Source organism: Arvicola amphibius, chromosome 17 (genome assembly GCF_903992535.2).
Source record: "Arvicola amphibius chromosome 17, mArvAmp1.2, whole genome shotgun sequence".
NCBI lineage: Eukaryota > Metazoa > Chordata > Mammalia > Rodentia > Cricetidae > Arvicola > Arvicola amphibius.
In genome coordinates this window covers 5,876,427-5,897,116 of record NC_052063.2, presented here as the reverse complement: position 1 = coordinate 5,897,116, position 20,690 = coordinate 5,876,427, and the positions used below count along the sequence as shown (strand labels likewise).

The 20,690-nt window shown below is 44.0% G+C and overlaps 1 protein-coding gene across 4 annotated transcripts in view; it reads left to right on the top strand.

The window, feature by feature from the left end:
* The window catches only part of Nr1h4 (nuclear receptor subfamily 1 group H member 4), a 70,756-nt gene that overhangs the window by 30,248 nt on the left and 19,818 nt on the right, over positions 1-20,690 (top strand). For 2 of the 4 annotated variants that reach the window (XM_038314687.1, XM_038314685.1), the window contains 5 exons: positions 635-1,003; positions 15,179-15,331; positions 17,753-17,886; positions 19,695-19,793; positions 20,129-20,228. In XM_038314687.1, the coding sequence (XP_038170615.1) occupies positions 635-1,003; positions 15,179-15,331; positions 17,753-17,886; positions 19,695-19,793; positions 20,129-20,228 (855 nt within the window). The remainder of the gene's footprint in view (positions 1-634; positions 1,004-15,178; positions 15,332-17,752; positions 17,887-19,694; positions 19,794-20,128; positions 20,229-20,690) is intronic. The other 2 variants (XM_038314688.1, XM_038314686.1) reach the window with 1 other exon arrangement.

The following is a 20,690-nucleotide window of genomic DNA, read 5'->3' as shown; positions in this document are numbered from 1 at the left end:
AGAAATGAGTATGTCACAGATTTAATTTGAGCTTGCTATTTATTTTAAGAAGAGAAACATTTTTGTGGATTTATAAAGCAGTTTCTAAAAGCCCTTCATTTCTGACTTTTATACTTTTCTATAGGCTGTTGAAAGTTCTTTATTAGTTTCCAAAAGCTCATTCATATGTTAGCAACATGTAATTTGTCTGTCCTCTGTGTTGCACATTTCCCCTGGGGTTATGATTTATTACTGAAACATTTTCTCTCTGCCTTTCTCTCTCTCTCTCTCTGTCTCTCTCTCTCTCCATATATATAGAGAGAGATCTAATATATTTATATATTCGATTCCCAGCATCCACATCGGTGGTTCTCACCTACTTATAACTCTAACTCCAGGGGATCTGACAACCTTGTCCTCTAAGGGCACCTGCATAAATCTAGTGCACATAAACTCACCCAGGCACACGCAAGTGCATCAATAAAAATAAATAAATAATAAAAATGTAAAAGGTTAATTTTATATAAATACATTTTTATAGTTTTAAGTTTTCCATATGTTCATAGTTTGTATTTAAATATATTTAGAGCTGACATGTTGCTCTGATTTCTAGATCGATGACATTAATTCTAGTTTCGTTGGTCCTTGTGTTCAGGTGTGTTAGCAGAACAAGAGGCGGGTCCTCTGGGGCAGAGTCTGGACTTGGAGTCGTATTCGCCGTACAGCAATGTGCAGTTCCCGCAAATTCAACCGCAGATCTCCTCGTCATCCTATTATTCCAACCTGGGTTTCTACCCCCAGCAACCGGAAGAGTGGTACTCTCCTGGAATCTATGAACTCAGGCGAATGCCAGCCGAGACCGTGTACCAGGGAGAGACTGAGGTATCAGAGATGCCGGTGACAAAGAAGCCCCGGCTGGCCACGGCATCGGTGGGAAAGATAAAAGGAGATGAGCTGTGTGTCGTCTGTGGAGACAGGGCCTCCGGGTACCACTACAACGCGCTCACCTGCGAGGGCTGCAAAGGTGAGTGCCCTCTGATTGGCGTCACGTTAGTGTGATTCTCCCGTGCTGGCTGCGGCAATTTGTGGAACCAGGTTTCTATGCGAGAAAATAACCAAATGTGCAAACTAAGTATAGAAAAACCACAAACACATCCCAGAGAAACAATAAAATGTGGTAGTTAGACATTGCTGTTTGAACGGTCAATAAAGCGTGGCCTCTTCTGAGTTTGGCAAACCCCCTCTGTGTACCGCAGAAGGTTCCACTTCGCCTCTGATCTGCTCAGAGCCGCATCTTGGTCCGTTCAGAGCTCCATTTAGCCTGAGCCGCAGACATATCGTCCTTAATAAGTGTATCTTTGCCGTTTTCTCACTCTCTTGATAATTAGGTCATATTTCTTGCTGTTAATGAGATTCTGGGAGCAAACAAACTCTGAGGGCGACTGGTTTAGATTTCAGGACAAGGCGGCCAGAGAGATGATCCAGAGAAGCTATTGACGACCTCAGGGGACCAAAGGCATAAAATCAAATGCTTTCTTTAGATACTGAGGTTATCAATATTGCCTCAGCCCACGGATCAAACATCAAAAGTCAGAAACCCAGGACAGTTCACCTCATAAATAAACTCCAGTAAAAAAAAAAAAAAAAAAAAAGGTCCTAAGAATTCTGGGGCATGGCAGAGAGCCAAGGCAAGTTCCTAAGAGCACGCACCTAAAAGACACTCTGGAGAGGGCAGAGAAGCTATATCAGAGGCAGCCAGCCTCCAGGAAAGCACCGGACTCCAGGAAAGCAAAGAACTGCAGCTAGCAAGGCACAGTCAGAGGGAGCCTGGTCCTTTGAGATTGTTAAGAAGAATGTGGATTTAGATACATTTCGAAGAGCAGAGTAAAGCAGAATTTTCTTCTACTGATTTTGGTTTGATAGTTTGTCTCCGTGGTGCCAGCAAATCACAAGCATGCAATGGGCAGAAGATGGAGCCACTGGGCCCAACCACAAATGTTTTAGGGTCTTCACTGTGGAAGTCTATGCCACAACTGTTGCATTCTGCAGACATACCTTAACGTATGCAGACCTGTAGAGAGTAAGCCATGGACTTGTTCTACTGAACTTTGCTTATTACAGCAGAGGGAAGACCAAGTTGTATTCTGTAGGCTGCTGGCTCCCATTCTCAACCAAAGATCAGGGCCGGTAACCAGGACCAACTGCAAATATGGGGAGAGCACTCAACACCCAACCATGTGGGCAAGAAATGGAGCATCTTTGGTCTGATTGGATTTAATTCAACATTAGGCTCTGATCTTCATTTTATTTGGTTCAGAATCATTCCCCTACTCCTGCCAAACATCTTCTGAGTTGTGGTCATGTAACAGGTTTAGCGGAGTGCTGTGGAGTGATTGGTTGGTTTTGTAGTGGGGTTGATCCTCAATACTCTCGAGCTATTCTGTTGGGGTGATGGTCTGGCTACTCTCCAGTCACCAGTGAGAAGATGGGGTACCATACAGCAACATCCTGGGGTGCTGAGTGCATTCCTCCTCCATGTCTGGTCCCTATCTGTGCATTTCTTTCGAGTCAGGGGTGGATTTCTGCTGTTGCTGCAGGACTGTGTCGCAATATCCAGCTGTAACATGCTAGGCTGGGCACAGGGGACCCTAAGCATGCAGGAATGTCTCTGCTGCAGGATCCCAGATGACACTGGGTTTTTGTCAACTTTCAATCTGCCTCTAGATTCGATCTGGAAATGGGAACATGGGAGGAACAGAGTTTACAGACTCTCAAGGTACCAGTACGCCTTAATTTCCTCTCTTGGATGGCCACCATAAATGCTGTTGGTCACAGGAGTACACTACCCCAGGTATCATATAGTGTTTGGGAGTTGGGAGTTCAGCCTTTAGTGACTGAAAAGTCAATAACAGTCTGCTTTGTGGTCTTATGTGTTCTCAGAAGAAAATGAGTGAGACCTGCCCTAGCTCAGTGATCAGGGAAGGACAAAGAGCTGCAAGGAAATGAACCCAGAATAGGATGGAATAGAGTCCAGCAAAGACCTGTTCTGGGAAGGTCTAATAGCTCAGCCAACGCTGCCCCTACAACCTGCAGCTCTTGGTAGCACATCTCCCAAGATACAAAGCTGATTTCACCCGATAGCATTCTTCAAAAAGACTGTGGGCTTTAGAGTCAGTCAACATGCCTCAGAGATCAAGGCTTTCTATAAATGATCAAGTTAGTGAAGACAGCAGCCAGAACTCAATGAAATAAAACAGAAACTTGTATTTCAAGCAGAATGGAACAAGGACAGGAGCAGTCCGAAGAGCCACAGCAGGTTCTATGCTAACCTCGAGGCTCAGAGCTGTGCTGCAGTACTGGCCTACTTGACCTGCAATGCCGCTCGGCCACAGAGTAGAAAATGGGGACTTGGCCACGCGCCACAATGACTGTTTGCCACAGAAATGTGCCACCTTAGCTGCCATCTAGGGTCCAGGAACTGCTGAAATTCGTGGCTCCAGAGCCATGCTGAGTGTCTGTTGAAGCCACACACATTGATGTCCTGTACGTATGAATCCTCTTTGTTGGTGTGCTCAGCTGTGGCCATTGCAGAATTCCCTGACCCTGCTTGACAGTAGAAACATCAGGAGCCAGGGGTAGCTCCCCTCCTCTTCTGCACTGTCTTCTAAAGGTTTCTTTCTGGGAGGGCTTTGCAAGGGAGTGAGCATCTTTCCTCCCTTATGGTAGCCTGGAAGGAGGACGCAGCGGATATCAAGCTAGCCAAATCACATTCTGCCTAGTGCTTTATTTTCTATGTGCCCCAACTCTGGGAAAGTGAAGCTGTTATCTGTGGCGTTTTGTGAGAGTTAAGATTTCTGTATATAAAGCTCTTGCTTTCTCTCTTGTTTTGGGATTGCCTTAAGGCTGCAGAGCCTATGACACTGGAAACATAATACACGTGCATGCATGCACGCACACACGCACACACACACACCTGCCAAGAGAAAAAAAAAATCAAAACTTAGAAACAAACTGGAGATCATAGCAGAATTCCTATTGTTGTTGACTCTGTCTCTAGTTCCATAAGAAATATTCTAATAGATCTGTATGTCTCCTTTGTCATCGATAGATACAGCAACAGTGAGAGAAATTGCAGTTTTCTGTGGTTTTGTTTTGTTTTAAGTAACCACTGAACACAAGTGCATGTAGACAAGTAGTGACTGGCATTTGCTTGGCCCTAGATTAAATCTAGACTGTTCTTCCTCCGGGAGTCATCAGTGCCGTTTATGAAATATTCACATCTGAATGAATTTTGATTTAAATCTCAAACGTTGGCCATCCAAAGCCCATCTGCGTCTGGCGGGAAATTTCGAACAGCTGTGTTTGCCTAGTTAAGTCAGTGTCTGTGACATTGACCTCTGTCATAGTCTACACATACCGCAGAGAGGATAGTAGCGCTCTGGGATGGCACTGTTTGGGTTAATGGGTGACCCCTTTGCCCTTTGGAATATGTTTATATATAAGATCATGTACCAGCATGATGCTTAGTTCTGAAGTTTAGGAAAAGTTTCCAAAAATATTGAAACAATTATCGCATGAAGTGGATTTAGACTGTTTCCAATGGAGTCTTTGTTTATGGACCATTTTGACTGGCAAGTAGCCCTGATACTCATACATTGAGATCGCATGTATTGAGACTGCAGTTGAGATCAAGCACAATCTGGTTTGTGATATTTAGTAAGGACTCTAATAAACTGGAAGGCTAAATTGTCACATGTAGGAGGAGGCCGCCTATTCGTCCCGTCTGCCCAGAACCAAAATAACCACACAGAAACTATATTATTTAAAACACGGATTGGCCCATTAGCTCAAGCTTCTTATTGGCTAACTCTTACATATTAATTTAACCCATTTCTATTAATCTGCGTATTGCCTCGTGGCTGTGGCTTACTGGCTAAAATTCCAACCAGTCTGTTGCCAGTGGCTCCGTGTCGTCTCTCTGACTCCACCCTTCTTTTTCCCAGAATTCTGTTTGGTTTTCCCCACCTAGCTCTGTTCCCCTATAGCTCTGCTATAGGCCCAAAGCAGTTCCTTTATTAACCACAGCATACAGGGGAATCCGCATCAGTCACAGGGCGTGATGAAGTAGGTGTCTAAGGATTTCACGGCATCGGGAGCCTTGGCGAATCGTGACGTCATAGGTGGGTCAGGACTCGGAAGGCAAACTGCTCCAGGATTCCTTTCCTAGTTGCGCTGAGTTAATGTGTCTCTGGGTTTCCGCCTCCTCGCTTACAAAGAGAAGATAATGCTGACGGAGGAGAAAGGCGAGATGATAGGGGAGATAACGGTGGCAATGATGACAGACAGATGGGTAAGCAGATAACACACATCAGGTGATCACAGCATGTAGGCACAGTTGTGGTTAACTTGTCCGACCTCTGGCACAACTCCTTTGCTGGGTATTTACAGATTGCCATGAAGTAGCTCTGCTATTCATAACAGCTCAGTTACAAATATTATCATTATTAGGTCAATACCATAACAATGAATCGACAATTAAACGTATCACAATTTTCTTAAATCCACATTAATTAAAAGACAAGAAAAGCTTTTCTTATGGGTAAGAGTACAATGATATTGCTGTTTTCAAATAGCAGTTCCAGCCTCTGAACAGCAGTTAATCCCTTAGTCTGCCCCGTTCTTAAGTGAAGAGGGGTTTTAGTCATTTATTATCTTGAATTTTTCTTTCCCTAAGGGGAAAGCTTAGGTCTTAGTTCTCAAGTCCAACATTTTAATCAAAATGAGTTCTGTGTCTCAAAGACTAACACAGCCAAATGTTCAGTCTGCATCTCAGCTCCAAAGCAAACAGGATTCAAACTGCAGAAAATTGTCGTCGTTGCGGTCAGGTCATCTCAGCAGGGCCTCTGGGTCTGTGTGTGTCCCAAGTGTCAGGAAGCAGCTCAGCATCCATCCCTCAGTGCAGCACGGCCCCCTGCAGTGTGGAGTGGTGGTGGCAGGCCCTGTGCTCAGGCCCTCCTCTCTGTGCTCTGTGCGGGCGGGGAAGACTGGACCAAGGACTCCTCTCCAGCTCCTCTACGGGGCGTTTGCAGCTACCACGTCATCAGCCCTGCCGCTCCTTTACTGAATGTGCAGTCATCTCATCCAGCTTTATTTTCTTTCTGTGGAAAAAAAAAAAAAAACCATAAACACATCCTCGACCCCAAATAAATATAGGTCCGGTCTTTTCATAATTCATTGCTAGGGCTTTTCCACCTTGCCTTAGCAAAGGTCACCTTGGTGCCGTCATGTCAGACCAGTCTGTAACTTTTATCTTCTTAAATTGTTTCCAAGAAGCCATATCATGCCCCACAATTCCTTTTCACCATATTCAGTACAGGAGCTCTCAACCTTTCTACTGCTGCGTCCCTTTAATAAAGTTCCTCATGCTGTGGACACCCGCAATCATAAAATGATTTCGCTGCTCCTTCATAACTGTAGTTTTGCTACTGTTGTGAATGTACATGTCTGACTTGTGACCCCAAAGGGGTCATGACCCACAGGTTGAGAACCGCTCGTGTGGTTGCACTTAAAGGTACTGAGATCACTGTTGTATGTGAGACAATTAACACACTACCAATGGTAGATATTTAGTGCACGCTTGCTGCTCTTACCATCGCTTTTGCACTGCTGCATTGAAAACACTGCAGGCACTCACTGCCTTGAAGACATCCAGCTCTCTACCCCGCATGCCTAAAGCTTCCGGAGGCGTGAGCTGCTGTTACATTTTCTTAATGAATGTGTCTTATTCTATCAGTTTCTGCTTTGCTCTTCTCCATTCCCCAACTGGCGTCACCCTCTGCCTCCAAAACTGTCTTCCTGGTGGTTAATTAACGAATTCATTAAATTCTTTATTCGTAAAATGTCATGAAGCGTTACCGTACTTACCCTTCACATTTCTGACCTCCAGGAGATGCTGTCCAGAGGAAAACAAAATGAGACAAAAAGTCCTGTTCTTGCAGCTGCATTGCAAAGCAGGTGTGGGAGACAACGTATCTAACAGATGTACACAACAGAAACAATAACAAAAAAGGCAAACAACAGAGATTCAAAACTGCTACCCACCAACAAATAGGATCTGAAAAACCACATTAAAAAATGGTAAAAGGATAATTTTAAGTGGACAGAAACAGATATTTCAGATGAACATATAGGCAATATATCCTTAAACGTGGAAAATGCCTAAATCTATAAGCAATGCACAAATAATAGTGATTAAGAGATACTTCCCCAAACACAACCTGTTAAATGAGAGCTGTTACAGATACACATACAAGACCAATCAACAAAGCCTGTGAGCAATGGTTCAGAGGGAAAGGGTTAAATTCCCCCTTAAGAGCAAATTACTTTGTGGGCCACTGCCACAAGCACCCCCAGATGCCACCCGTGGAGGAAATTAGCTTATGAGAGCTCAGACCACTGAGGGGTACTGAGGTCGGGCTGCGGCTCCCAGAGTATGTCTCCATGGGCCTCTAAATGGCTCTTAAGGAAGCGCAGAGCCATGGTCAGTCACAGCAGGACGCCTGGCTTTGTGTCCTCAGCAGGCGGCAGGCACGCAGGAGGGACAAGGATGTCAGCCGAATTAAACTTTCTATCCTTTCAGGCTCCACGTAGCTTAATAAACATGCCTCTGAAGGGAGTCCACGTGATTCCGAAGCCCAATCCAAAGTAAAGGGATAACTGTCATGAAATGACCACTGCCCCCCTGTGGAGGCCACCACGGATGACCTCACACTTTCCTAGTTTTTAGGTCTTTAGTTTTGCTTTGTTTCGTTTCTTATTTGGATAGTTGGATCACCTTCCCTCCATTCAACATGGAGGGAAAGACAGAGGACGTATTCCAGCCCAGCTTCTGCAGTGTGAAGGAGGATGTGGAGGTGGGAGGCACAGGAGTCTGGGGGCAGCCTGCTCCCCTTCTGGTCTCCTAGGAACCTCTGACAGCTTTTCAGAGTTTTTAGCCTGTTGATCATCCGAGAGGCAGTGCTTTCTACACTTCCGTCTGTGTTGTTTGTGGTGTTGAGGATATGGACATGCTAGAGGAACGTTCTACCACTGTGGTCCACCCAGGTCTGAGAGGCGGTGTTTGGGGATGCAGGAGTGCCGGGTGTCTGCTTCCGCTGAGCCCCACTGGGCAGTCTCCAAGGCAGATTTCTTCCTCCGCTGCCTTCAGTACTCTTGGGCTCAACACAGCTTCACGGATAGCCACATGCTGCCCTTGTGCAGTCCCTGAAATCCAGAGAAGTCTACTCATTATGACCGACGAGATTCCTGCCTGCCTCTTTTCTAGACACTTATGACGGCAAATTCATCTTAGTCTAGCTACTGTTGCCGGTAGTCTTGATCAGCCAACAGCTGCTGGTAATGGGCTTTATCCTTAGAAGAGAAGGCTGAGAGGCCCTGGGGCATGTTGCACTTCCTGTTGGATTAGAGTCAAGGTGTTCTGAAGTAAACTCAAATTTTGAAAACAAATTGGTGAAAAGTTTGGTTCAAATCAAAAGAAATTCATTTCAGGATCTACCCAGAGAAGTCGTCATCTTTTATATAACAGGGTCAAAAACACAATGCCAGACAAAAACAAAGAAAAAACAATTGTAGGCAGACTAAATAAAAAAAAAAAAATAATAAAGTAAAGTAAATCTCAGGGCTGGGGAGATGACTCGGCATGTGAGACCCCCTTGTTCTGTAAGGACGAAGACCTGAGGCGAATCCCAGGCGTCTAGACTAAAAGCCAGGCATGGCTGTGCGCAACCTTAACCCCAGCTTCGAAGAAAATAGGTGGATCCCAAGAGCCAGCGGGACAGCCAACCAAGAGGAAACGACGACCTTCCAGTGAGAATCCCTGTCTCAAGGCAATAAGACAGCGAGCAATGGCAGGACTCGCCCTGAAAATCTGCCCTGACCTTGCAAGCAAGCCAGCAAGCATGCGCACCTTCCCCATGCACTCTGTGCACCCCCTCCACCCACCCCATGCAAACAAAGGAAAAAAGAGATGGAAACTTATAGTTTTCTTTTTCTTGGTGTGCTCTTGTGTATTTTTTGGTTTAAGGTATCTCTGGCCTTGTAAAAGACTGGAAAGTGTTCCTTCTGTCTTCTGGCAAAGAGAAAAGACAGCTGGTATTTCGCCTTCAGATGGCTGATAGACTTAACCAGTGAAACTGTCTGAGCCCAGGAGTTTCTATTTTGGGAGGCTGTTTATTAATTTTCTTTTATCGGAGAGGCCTGTTTTGCAGATCAGTTTCCCCCGGGTACATGCTGATTGAAATTATCAAAGTTGTGAGCTTAGAGCTCTAAATTATAATCTATAGAGTTCTTAATTCTCTTGTTTTCCTTTTAATGAGCCTATATTGACGGGGCCCATTTCACTTGTGATATTCATAATTGGTCTCTTTTTTTATTGATTAGCCTCCTTAGGGATTTATTGATTTTATTGAGAATACTCATCGTTTAGTCTCATGGATTTGTTTTGATATTGTTTTCCTATTTGAAGTTACATTGATTTCTGCTCTAATTTTTAAAAGTTATTTATTTTCGTTTTGTGTACACTGGTGTTTTACCTTCAGGTCTGTCGAGGGCATCAGATCTCTTGGAACAGGAGTACAGACAGTTGTGAGCTGCTATGTGGGTGCTGGGAATTGAACCTGGGTCCCCAGAAGATCGACCAGTGCTCTTAACCACTGAGCCATCTCTCCTCCCCCTCTGCTCTAATATTTTTTGCCTGCTTTGAGATTAATTTTCTCTTCTTTCTTAGCTCCCTGAAAGAAAAGCTTGGGTGCCCAAGTTTTAGATCTTGACATAGAAAAAGTATTTCAACGCTGTCAGTCCCCCTCCCACGTGCGTGCACACAAGCATCGCTTTTGCTGCACATCTCCAATCGTGGTGTGTTTCCACAGATTGGTTTCCAGTTAGCTCTTTAGGCAAGTCACCTCTTCACAGATTGACCTCACGTAACTTCTAGGAGGCTTTGTGTACGCTACTACCCAGCTGCAACCTCAGCCCCCACTGAGGTCTGCCTCCTCTCTGGGGACTCGTCATGGGTGCCGGCTGTCATTCACAGAACCTGTGAGATTCATTCCCTTCCAAAGCTTGTGGGGAGTTCTCCAAACTCTTCCTGGCTAAGCTGCTTCGCCTTCTCCTGACTCTAGAAATATTCACCCATCTTTGACATTTTTGGATGGCCCGGAATTACCCTTTCAGTGAGAGGGAGACTTGCCGAAGTCAACAAGCATAAAATGACCACTATCTTCTTGAGATGGGAAGAAAATGAGAAAGTCAGTAGGAGCAAGAACGAAACATACACAGATGACTCAGCATTTTGGTTCATTTCAACATTAATAAAATGTCTGCTAGGAAGTCTTTATGGATCCGGCTTGGGGAAGGTAACAGATCTTTGTTACGGGCTGGGTTTTTCCATGCTGTGTGAGATCTAGGGAAATTGATGTCTTGAGAAATTTTTTTGGGATACAAACTCCTTGTTCTATTTGAACACCCGTGAAGATAGTGGTTGAAAGTGGAGTTTGAGCTGAGCCTCCAGGGCTCAAATCCAGGCTCTACAATTGATTTATTTATTACAAGTTATTTATTTACAATTATTTATTTATTTATTACATGATACTTTGAGCAAGTTAGCCTCTGTGAAACTCAAGTTCCTCTCCCGTAGAATGGAAATAATAATAGCACTACCTCACTGGATTAAGGATTGAATGAATACCATGTATGTTTTGGAGCAGCATAAGTGCATGTAAAGCTATCTCTGTGTAGACCATGCCCTATATAAAGAATTCTGAGTTCTGTGCTTGTTTTGAAGGCACAGAGATCCTTAAACAGGTCAAACGGCAGATGATATAGTTCATGGATTTCATACTACCAGTAGATACCCATGTCAGTCACCAATGTCCAATGTGACATGCATGTGGGCGTACACACGTGTATGACTCGGGACTAGCACTGAAGCTGGATCCTATCTATATAAAGGACAAAAACGGTGGCTAATATTCGTTAGAACTGCACAATCCATGAAAACACCACCACCAAACTGTTCTACAAGCCAGGGGATCCCTACCCCCAAGTTGGCAATGCCAGTCCTCGCCATGGTTCATCTTCTGTTGTCAGGAAGGCTCTGTTCCTCAGCGAATTTCCTTTCCATTCATTTTCAAATGACTTTTCTGATAGGAGCATTGTTGAATATGTACAAGAAAGAGGAAGACAGAGGCGTAGCGCGCGCGGGTAGATTTGCATAAGTATAAATACAGTATATGTGCCCACATTCAAGTGATGTAGTGATAATATTGTGTTGCTTTCCCAGAGTGAAAGCTAATTAATTCAGCTATTGAGATGATAATATTTTCCTTTTCAGTTAATAAAGGGAGGTAAAAAGAAAGAGGAAAACCTGGAGGATTGGTCTACGCACCCCTCCTTTGATTCATCTCGGAATAAGGAGTTCCTTTCCCTTAGCTATTGAGCTGTCTCTCAGTATCTGTGGCCGCTTTAAAGGGACTTATGGGGAGATTGACTCATGAAGGCTAAGGTGTTCGCTGAGCTCATGGTTTGGCATTGGGAGAAAAAGTGTCCTTTTTCTTTAACTCACTAAAGATGCGCACTTTGGTATTTGTACTCCCCATATCAATGTTATTCGGAAGCATAAAGTGTTTTTTTTTTTTAAAAAGTATTTTATTTCTATCAGTTGCTGGATGAAAAAAATATTTTATTTGGTGGGACTTAACATTTAGGAAAGTATTAAGATCTTTCCTGCTGCAGTTCAAACCTGACAATGAGCCCGAGGCTAAGCCAGCCTTGGCAGAGCTATCTTTCTGTGCTGCCTCTGGTTTCTTGTTTAGTTGTTTACCCAAGGCTAGCATGTTCTCCCCATTTCTCTCTTTAAGTCTCTCTCCCAGTCTAGCCGAGGCGTCTCTAACCTCTCAGCCACGGTAACCGTCTCCTTCATCTTTGTTCTTTCTTCAAGGATTTTCTCCACACTAGGTTAGGCCACACCTTCTACTGCCAAACTCTTCAAGGACCCCTGTTTTCCTACACAGCAATGATTCCTTTGTGACTTTCAAGGGCTTTAGTATTTGTCCTTCCCCCTTCAACCCCTTAGCCACCCCTCACTAATATCCCCAGACTACACTGCTACCAGGACAGATTCTCTTCTTTTCCTCAGAGCTTCTGTAACCACTATGCCTGGCTGGTTCTCGGGAGGTCTCTCCTCCCTCGCAACTATTCTGTAAGCCTGCATTCAAAGTTTGCATAAAGTCTTCTCTGATTCCCCTACATGGGATTAGGGTCACCCCAGCTCAACGTTTTTAATTCTTAGGCATTGGGAAATCCTTACACTGTAGCTAATTTATCATAAGGATTTTTGAATGATAGCTGGATAAGTTTTTATAAGAAATATGCAATTCTCCACGTCAGTGTGATTGTTCCCATCCCTCTAAAATCTGATGCAGCCTTTACAAGCACTTGGAATGACCCAGAACTTTGTTATAAGGTCCGATACCTTTTTCCTTGCATATTTCAATGATGTATTAACCTATTCAGCTACCTGTCACTCAATCTCGTATTAGTCCCTGAACGTGCTTCTTCATATGCCCGAGCTGAGAGTTCTGAAGACAGGGATGGCTTACTCATCTTAATACCTGGGAAGTAAGAGAATGCAGCTTTCTGTTACTGCTTAATGTTGAGCTGTTCTATCCCCTGTGCCCCAGGGGAGGCAATGACAGCTGGGCAATTGAGAGTATGGGCTATAGAGAATGATTTCCTGGCTTTGAGTTCTCCGAGTGCATAAAATCATGAGCAAGGTATGTAATTTCCTGGTATCATTTTCTTTCCTTTATAACATAGGGGGAGACTACTATTTTCATCATTAAATTGACATTATGATTCAGTAACTAACCGCTGGTTAAATGGTCAGAACAAGAGAGTATAAATAATAAATGTTTACTATTGTTCCAACATCCGTTAAAATAACAACTTGTATCTTGGGCAAGAGTAAGTCATCGTGAGGTTAGTGTAAATCCATGCTGACAACCTCGGTGTAAAGGAGGCAGATACAGAGTTGTGCTGTTTTCTTTCTGCTATGAAACAGTCTGACCAAAAGCCAGTTAGGGTGAGAAAGGGTTTACTTCATCTTATGCTTCTAGGCTGCAGTCCATTATTGAATGAAGTGGAGGCAGGTGCTCAGGATATACCTGCTTACTGTTCCCTGCGGCTGCCTTCAGCAGAGAACTCATTTACAGCCAGGGAAGTGCCGTAGAAACCAAGCTTGCTGGAGGAACACTGCTTGCTCACTCTCTGTGGCTTGCTCAGGCCCATGTTTGGCCTTACACAACCTAAGATCATCTCTCTGTTCAGGGAATGGTACCATCCACAGTGGGCTGGGCCCTCCTACATCAACTAACACAAGATTCCTTCATAGCCTTGCCCACAGACCAACCTAATAAAGACAATTACTCAGCTGAGACTTTAAAAAAAAACTCTGTGGATTCTAGATGGTGTCAAAACGACAGCTAACACTAACGTGGACCAGAGTAAACTACCAAATCCCTAGGTCCAGCTGTGAGCTAGAACTGCAACAGCCTTGCTCTCGTCAAGGAAGTGTGAATAAAAGTGTCCCAGTGTGGGAAGGGTCATTTCATAACCCAACCCCTGAGGAGTGTCAGCTTTGAAAATGTGCTGCATACACCCAGTTTATGACACGGTGGTGCCCCTCATCCACCATGGCTAAATTCCAAGATACCAGGGGTGGGGGGCTTTGTAGAACCATATACATAACCGTACATGAATTAGGCAAGGAAGATATTATCAGTAATAGTCCTTGATAAAATAGAATGATATGCAGTGATAACGGTTGCACAAATGAAATCCCTTAGTGCCACAGGGTGGGTAATCTGCACACCATGGCTTTGCTGGCTAAAGAGATGACTCATGTCCTGGGTGAGATTGTGCAAGACTTCATCACTCCGCTCAGAAAGGTGTCCAATTACAGATACTACGAGGGGCTTCTTCCTGGAATTTTCTGTTAGTATCTTTGTACTATGGTTTACCACGTCGTGAATACCTCAGAAACTGACGTGGCGGGTAAGTGTGTAAGCTGTTGTGCCAAGCAAGAACGAGTTTCTCTGTTACTTCTCTTGCTTCCCAAATACACTGTGCCCCTGCTCTCCACCGCCGCAGATCTGGACTTGTTGGAATCTACGGCTGACCAGTTGGAAGACAAGTAGATGTGGGGCGTGAAGAGGGAAGGAAGTTGCATCCCTGTCCTGGCTGTAGGCATCTTACCTGAGCTGACTGCAGTTACCCTGTGTCTCCCCTGGGGAGATACCACCTTTAAAATCAAGCCTGGCATTTTCATGGTTCAGCTACGCTATCATATCAATTGCCAAACAGCTAAAACCTTGAGTACAGCTTTCTTCCTAAAACGCCTGGCAAACAGTAACATATTTTCTGGTCTTTTGCTTATTGCTCACTTTCTAAGTCCTGAAGAAGGATTGTTTATTTCATTCTATATGTGGAAAAGAGCGTTTGGTCTGCATGTGGCCCTGTGTAAGCTCCTGACCATCTGGTGTTCACAGAAGTCAAAAGAAGAAGTCAGAAACCTGGAACTGGGGTTATGGTTGGTTGTAAACCACCGTGTGGGTTTGGAGAGGCCAACCCTGGTCCTCTGCAGGAGCAGCAAGCTCTTGACCACAGAGCCAAATCTCTAGCCCGTCACTTGTACTTCAACCATTCCCTGCTCTTGTTCTCTCTTGCACGGCATCCAGTCAGAAGCCACACAACCCTTAGTCTTGGCTTGTTTCGTTATTTGCATGCGTTTGCTTTTGGTCGACCTTTAAACTCTGGGAGGGCAGGGATGGATTGTTTACCTGTAGAGTGCCAGCACCTTGTGCTTACTGGAATGTAATTGTCCCCCAATAAAGATAAATGAAAGGAACAGATTTAAAAAAAACCTGTTTTCCCCCTAAGAGAGGCCCTAATTCCCACTTGTCATTATTTAAAAAGATACATTTAAGCTAGTTCTCTTTCAACAACAGCACAAGACAAAGCATCATGCTTTGCTCAAGGCTCGTCTGGGTCATCCCCAGAAAATATCCTGACGTATCTGAATCCAGACCTATTTCTCGAAAACTCGTGCAGGGTGTTCTTACGCGTTCCACTGTTTCTCCCGCAGGTTTCTTCAGGAGAAGCATCACCAAAAACGCCGTGTACAAGTGTAAAAACGGGGGCAACTGCGTGATGGACATGTACATGCGGCGGAAGTGCCAGGAGTGCCGACTAAGGAAGTGCAAAGAGATGGGGATGTTGGCTGAATGTATGTATACAGGTATCCACTTCCAGCAATTAAATTCCACTCAAACCTCTTAAGCAGGCAGAGGCCAGGGAACTCAGATGATCCCACATTAAAGAAGGGATCGGCCAAGCCTTCTCAGTTCCTGACAGGGGCAATGACCCTCTGAATTGTTTAAACTTCCATGTAAAGAGCATCCAATTTCTCTGGAAGAAACACCTGGGGCTTGGTTTGGCTTCTGTTTTCCTTTGTCGTAAGGAATTTGTACACAGAGTGATATGTCATTAACATACTGTGGGAATAACTTGGGGCAATGAACTAACAGAATGAATGGCATTCTGGAAGGGTCCTCTAAATTTGGCTTTAATGTACCTCTTATTTATTGCTTAATTACCATAAAAATTCATAGTTGTGGGACGATAACTGCCTCTGAACTATCTAAATAGGGTTTTAAGCTAAGTCATTTTATTAAGAATTCGTCTCCTCTGTGGGTGGCTGTGAGCCGGTTTGTATAGGTTTCCACAGGAAATTAACTACCCTGAGTTTTAATATAATTTTGTCCTTCAATCTGATAAGGGGACACTGTATTAAACACCGGCTTTATGAGGAATCACCATCTTCATCAGAAATTGGAATGCCTGTTAGTAAAACATCATTAATTTTTCATTCTACGGCCCACTCAGATTTAGAGATATTGCCTTGTTCCTCCTCAAGACAAACAGGCAAACAAATGTCACCAAGGGGATGACAACATTCAGGAAGGGAACGCCACGCGAAACAAAAGCCCTTGGAAGGTGACTCCAGCCCTATTGTTCCCAAGCTGTATGGGCGGCGGGGATGTACCCAGAGAAACAATGTGTGCAGGAGGGGGAAAAATTGGTCTGTGTAAATAAATCATCCATCCCTGGACGGATGAAAGTTTAATACAGGCCGACCACGATCCCATCGTAGCATCCGTGAAACAAGAGCCTGAACGGGATGACGGCTGCAATCCAATCTCGCGATGGAAATACTTTGACGCAGGGTGGTTTGTGTTGCTCATTACTCAAATATGAGCTTGTTCCGTCTGAGCTCATTTTGCAAGAGACCCCCTCCCCACAAAAGTCCGCAGTTTTCTTCATAAGCACAAGAATCTTCCTGTCAGAGACACGAGTTTCTGCACAGTGACCTTCCTGGAGCCGTGCTGCGGTGTCATTGGGAGAACAAAGAAGTCCAATAAATACAAAAGGTATTTCCGTATCACCTGTTAAAGCTCCAGGTATAATCAATGACATTACGTGGTCATGAAAAAAAATTCGGACACTTTGTGTCGGTTGTGTTTCTATTATTATTTTAAAATGCCCAAGAGAATTATGAAGAGAAAACATTTCTTCTGGTTCGGGCTTTTAGAAGTTCCACCACGGGTTTCCATGTCTGTGGAAACTTCTGGAAGAGGCACTGCGGGGCAAAGGGCAGGAGCTGATGACAGAGCAAAACTCACCTCATGACCTGGAAGCAAAAAAAAGGAAGGAGGAAGAAGCTGGGGTCCCACAGTCTCATCTGAGGATGCATACTAAAGATCCACAGATGCTCTATGAGCCCTCCCACCCCTGCCAAGAGTTCCAGTGTCTCCCAGTAGCATGCTAGGGGCTTCGTCGTCAACACAGGGACCAAGCAATCACATTCCTGAAGTACTGTAACCTTTATATTTTTAAATAACTTGTACGGATTAATAGGATTTTTTTTTCCAGGAGACGTTCACATTTATGTTATTCAACCAGTTTAATGTGAAACCTTTTATTGAACAGCATTAATACAGGTGAAAATAATAGTAATTGTCGGTTTTGAAGCCAGCTTCCCTGGTTGCCTAGACCGAAACCAGGGAGCGGGTCACTTACCATGCCATTGACTGACCATCTTGTGTTTGGTATAATCCGTTAGTATTACATATTATTTATATAAAACCCAGTTGTTTTTTTTTAAAATCTAATCACATTTAAGGAAAATTCTGCAGCAATATTTGTATTTTATAAATGAAGACAAAGACTCCCAGATGGCGAATGCCTCACTCAAAAATCAAATCTTAAAAATTAGCATTTTATTTTTACTTAAGATTCGTCTTCATTTTTATCTATGCGCATGCGTTTGTGTGCGTGCAATGCCATGTATGTAGGGCACCTGAGGAGGCCGGATGAGGGCGTGGGGCCCCTGGAGCTGGAATCACACACAGGTGAACGGGAGGCACCTGACACACATGCGATGTGGGAGCTGGAAACCAGCTCCTTCGGTCCTCTGGAAGAGCAGCAAGTACTCTCAACCATGACGCCATCTCTCTGCCCGGCCTTCTCCTTTTAAAGGCCAGATGAGCTAGAATGAATTAATCCATCCTGACTCGTCACCTGAGCTGACCACGTGGGCGCTGCATCAGGACCACACACCCAACAGAACTGTCTATGCTTTTCCCCCCCTTTCTTTCAGGTTTGTTAACTGAAATTCAATGCAAGTCTAAACGACTGAGGAAAAATGTAAAGCAGCACGCAGAGAAGACCGTGAACGAGACCAGCGAGGGGCATGACTTGCGACAAGTGACCTCCACGACCAAGTCATGCAGGGTAATAGAGTTGATGGCGTTCCCCAAACCAGCCGGGATTGAGCTTCCGGCAACCCGAGCCCTTAGCCACAGCCCAAGTTTCCATCCCAGTTATGCACTGAAAGGGAGTTCTTTTCTTTTGAATCAAAAGGGAGAGGCATGAGATTTTAAATAATAGCTGTGTATGAGGTAAAAAGTGAAGGATCTTCTCCCTGGGCCACAGTGGAAACAATTTAGTCTTCAGGATGGCGTTTTCCACTTTAGGTTTTTTTGTTGTTGTTGTTGTTGTTTTGTTTTTTTGGAGACAGGATCTCACTGTGGATGGCTGTCTCAGAACACAGTATTTAGACCAGGTTGGCCTCAGGCTCACAGAGAGCCACCTGCCTCTGTCTCCCAAGGGCTGGGATTTGCCTCTAGAATTCTGGGGTGAAAAGCTTGCACTACCTGGCCTGGGTTCTACCTGAGTTTTTGTTGGCCAGACCCCCACTCCCCACCCCACCCTCGCCCTTGAGAAGGAAAGCTCCAACTCGGGAAGTCTGAACTTAGCAGAGGCTGTGGATTGCTCCACATCAAAGGGTAAAGCAGGATACCACACATACATGTCTCAACAGAGAAAGCCCTTTTCATAGAATCAAAAACAAATCTCTTAAGAAATCCACTGAATAACTAAGGACAAAGTGAGGGGACAACTAGCCTGGTTAGACACACACACCATGGTAAATCACCGAGCATCAGGAACGGTTCTTATGTGCTTAGCTGAAAAACCAACAAGCCATGACGTGCAAGCCACACTTCTGCCTGTACGCGTTGGGAGAGGATCACTTCATCCTCGGTTAGGTTGTTAGACTCATGGTTTGCGTTGATTTCAGGAAAAGTAATCTTATGAGAAAGGACCGTTCTGCCAAAGTGCTCATTAGTGATGCTTTGATGTAAGGAAGCAAAACATTGACACTGTAATCCCTATTTCTGCAGAGACAGTGGAGACAGAGAGAGCTGTTTGCGGTCTGGGTTGGGCAGACTCACGACTGTAGTATCAGCAGACTATTGTCTGTAACATGCTAGTCATGTAGATGACTGTAGTATCAGCAGACTATTGTCTGTAACATGCTAGACATGTAGACGACTGTAGTATCAGCAGACTATTGTCTGTAACATGCTAGTCATGTAGATGACTGTAGTATCAGCAGACTATTGTCTGTAACATGCTAGACATGTAGACGACTGTAGTATCATCAGCAGACTATTGTCTGTAACATGCTAGACATGCAGGCTTCTAGACTTTTGGTCATGTGTTCTTTATGACCGCTATGTAACTGCCATTTTAATTCAAAAGCAGCACAGACAATATATCTGCAAAGGAGCATGGCCACGTTCCAGTAAATCTTTCTTATTCGCAAAGACTGAATGGGTCCACAGGCCACAGTTTGCCACCCTTGAATATAGACGAGTGTGTGTAGGTGGAGTCTCCATTTAACACCCAGGAAACCTTTTCAAGCGACGGTTTAACCTTGAACTTCTGCTGACCTTCAAGTATGACGGGGCTCAACCAGCCTCCATATTCCCTCTGTTTATTCCCATGAGACACACGAAGAGGATATTTTGTTGCTCATATTTTCTAAATAGGAAAAACCAGCAAAGTGGAGACAACTTTAGGGAAATATGTAGCTGCGTGTGCCAGGACCCAGAGAAACTGACTTTCTACTCCATGAAAGCCCATAGCTCTTAAGGCTTAGAAACATCCCTTGCTGTCAGCTCCTTTCGGATAAGTGTATGCACTGGAGTGTGTCTTGTCCACCCTCCCTAACACTCTCCATTTTCTTGCCAGTGTAGGAGAAAACTGAACTCACCCCAGATCAGCAGAACCTACTGGATTATATTATGGATTCATATAGCAAACAGAGAATGCCACAGGAAATAACAAATAAAATTGTATGTATGCTTTCTGAAAATACACTTGTTTAAAGTTAGCATTTTTTCCGGAGCTTTTAGTACCTTTAAGGTGGTGGGATTTATATATAAATGTGTTACTCAAATTGATTGTATTGAGATTTCCAGTAATATATTCAAACTTTTATTACCTTTAAGTAATTAAACAAGTCAAAGATCTATCTTGTAAATAGCATTTGATTTCCAAAGATCTGAGAAATTGATCTGGGCCTATAAATTCCACTATTCAAGTCTGTTGCTTTCCTTTAATGGTTTTATATGGAGTTGTCCTAACCCTGTCTATTTATTAATCATTCACTTTTTTTCTTAAAATTTAGTTAAAAGAAGAATTTAGTGCAGAAGAAAATTTTCTCATATTAACAGAAATGGCTACCAGTCATGTACAGGTTCTTGTAGAATTCACAAAAAAGCTTCCAGGTACTTTTTAAAAATAATAAATGTGAATGTTCTTGAAATGTATAAAATGTGCCATGATCATATTAATCACTCCTTGTACAATATCTGTTCAGTTCTTAAAGCATTCTGGCGTGGTCAGGTGGTTTCTTTTGCTGGGGGTTTCCATAGCAATCACTCTGCTATACTGTAGTTTCCCTATCATGCTGAGAGCTTCAACCATAAAATCATATCTGACTTGATGTTTCCAGTTACTTCAGACATGAAAAGTTAGAGGCAGAATGCATTTTCAGAATCATTTATAATCGTCCTTTCTTGGGCTGGAGTCATAGCTCTGTTGGTATCATACTTGGATAACACACACAAAGCTCTGAGTTTGATCCATAAAGCTGTGTAAACCAGGCCTGAGGGTATATGCTTAGAAATCCCAGTGTCTCCGCAGTTAAGAGCACTGGCTGATCTTCCAGAGGACCTGAGTTCAATTCC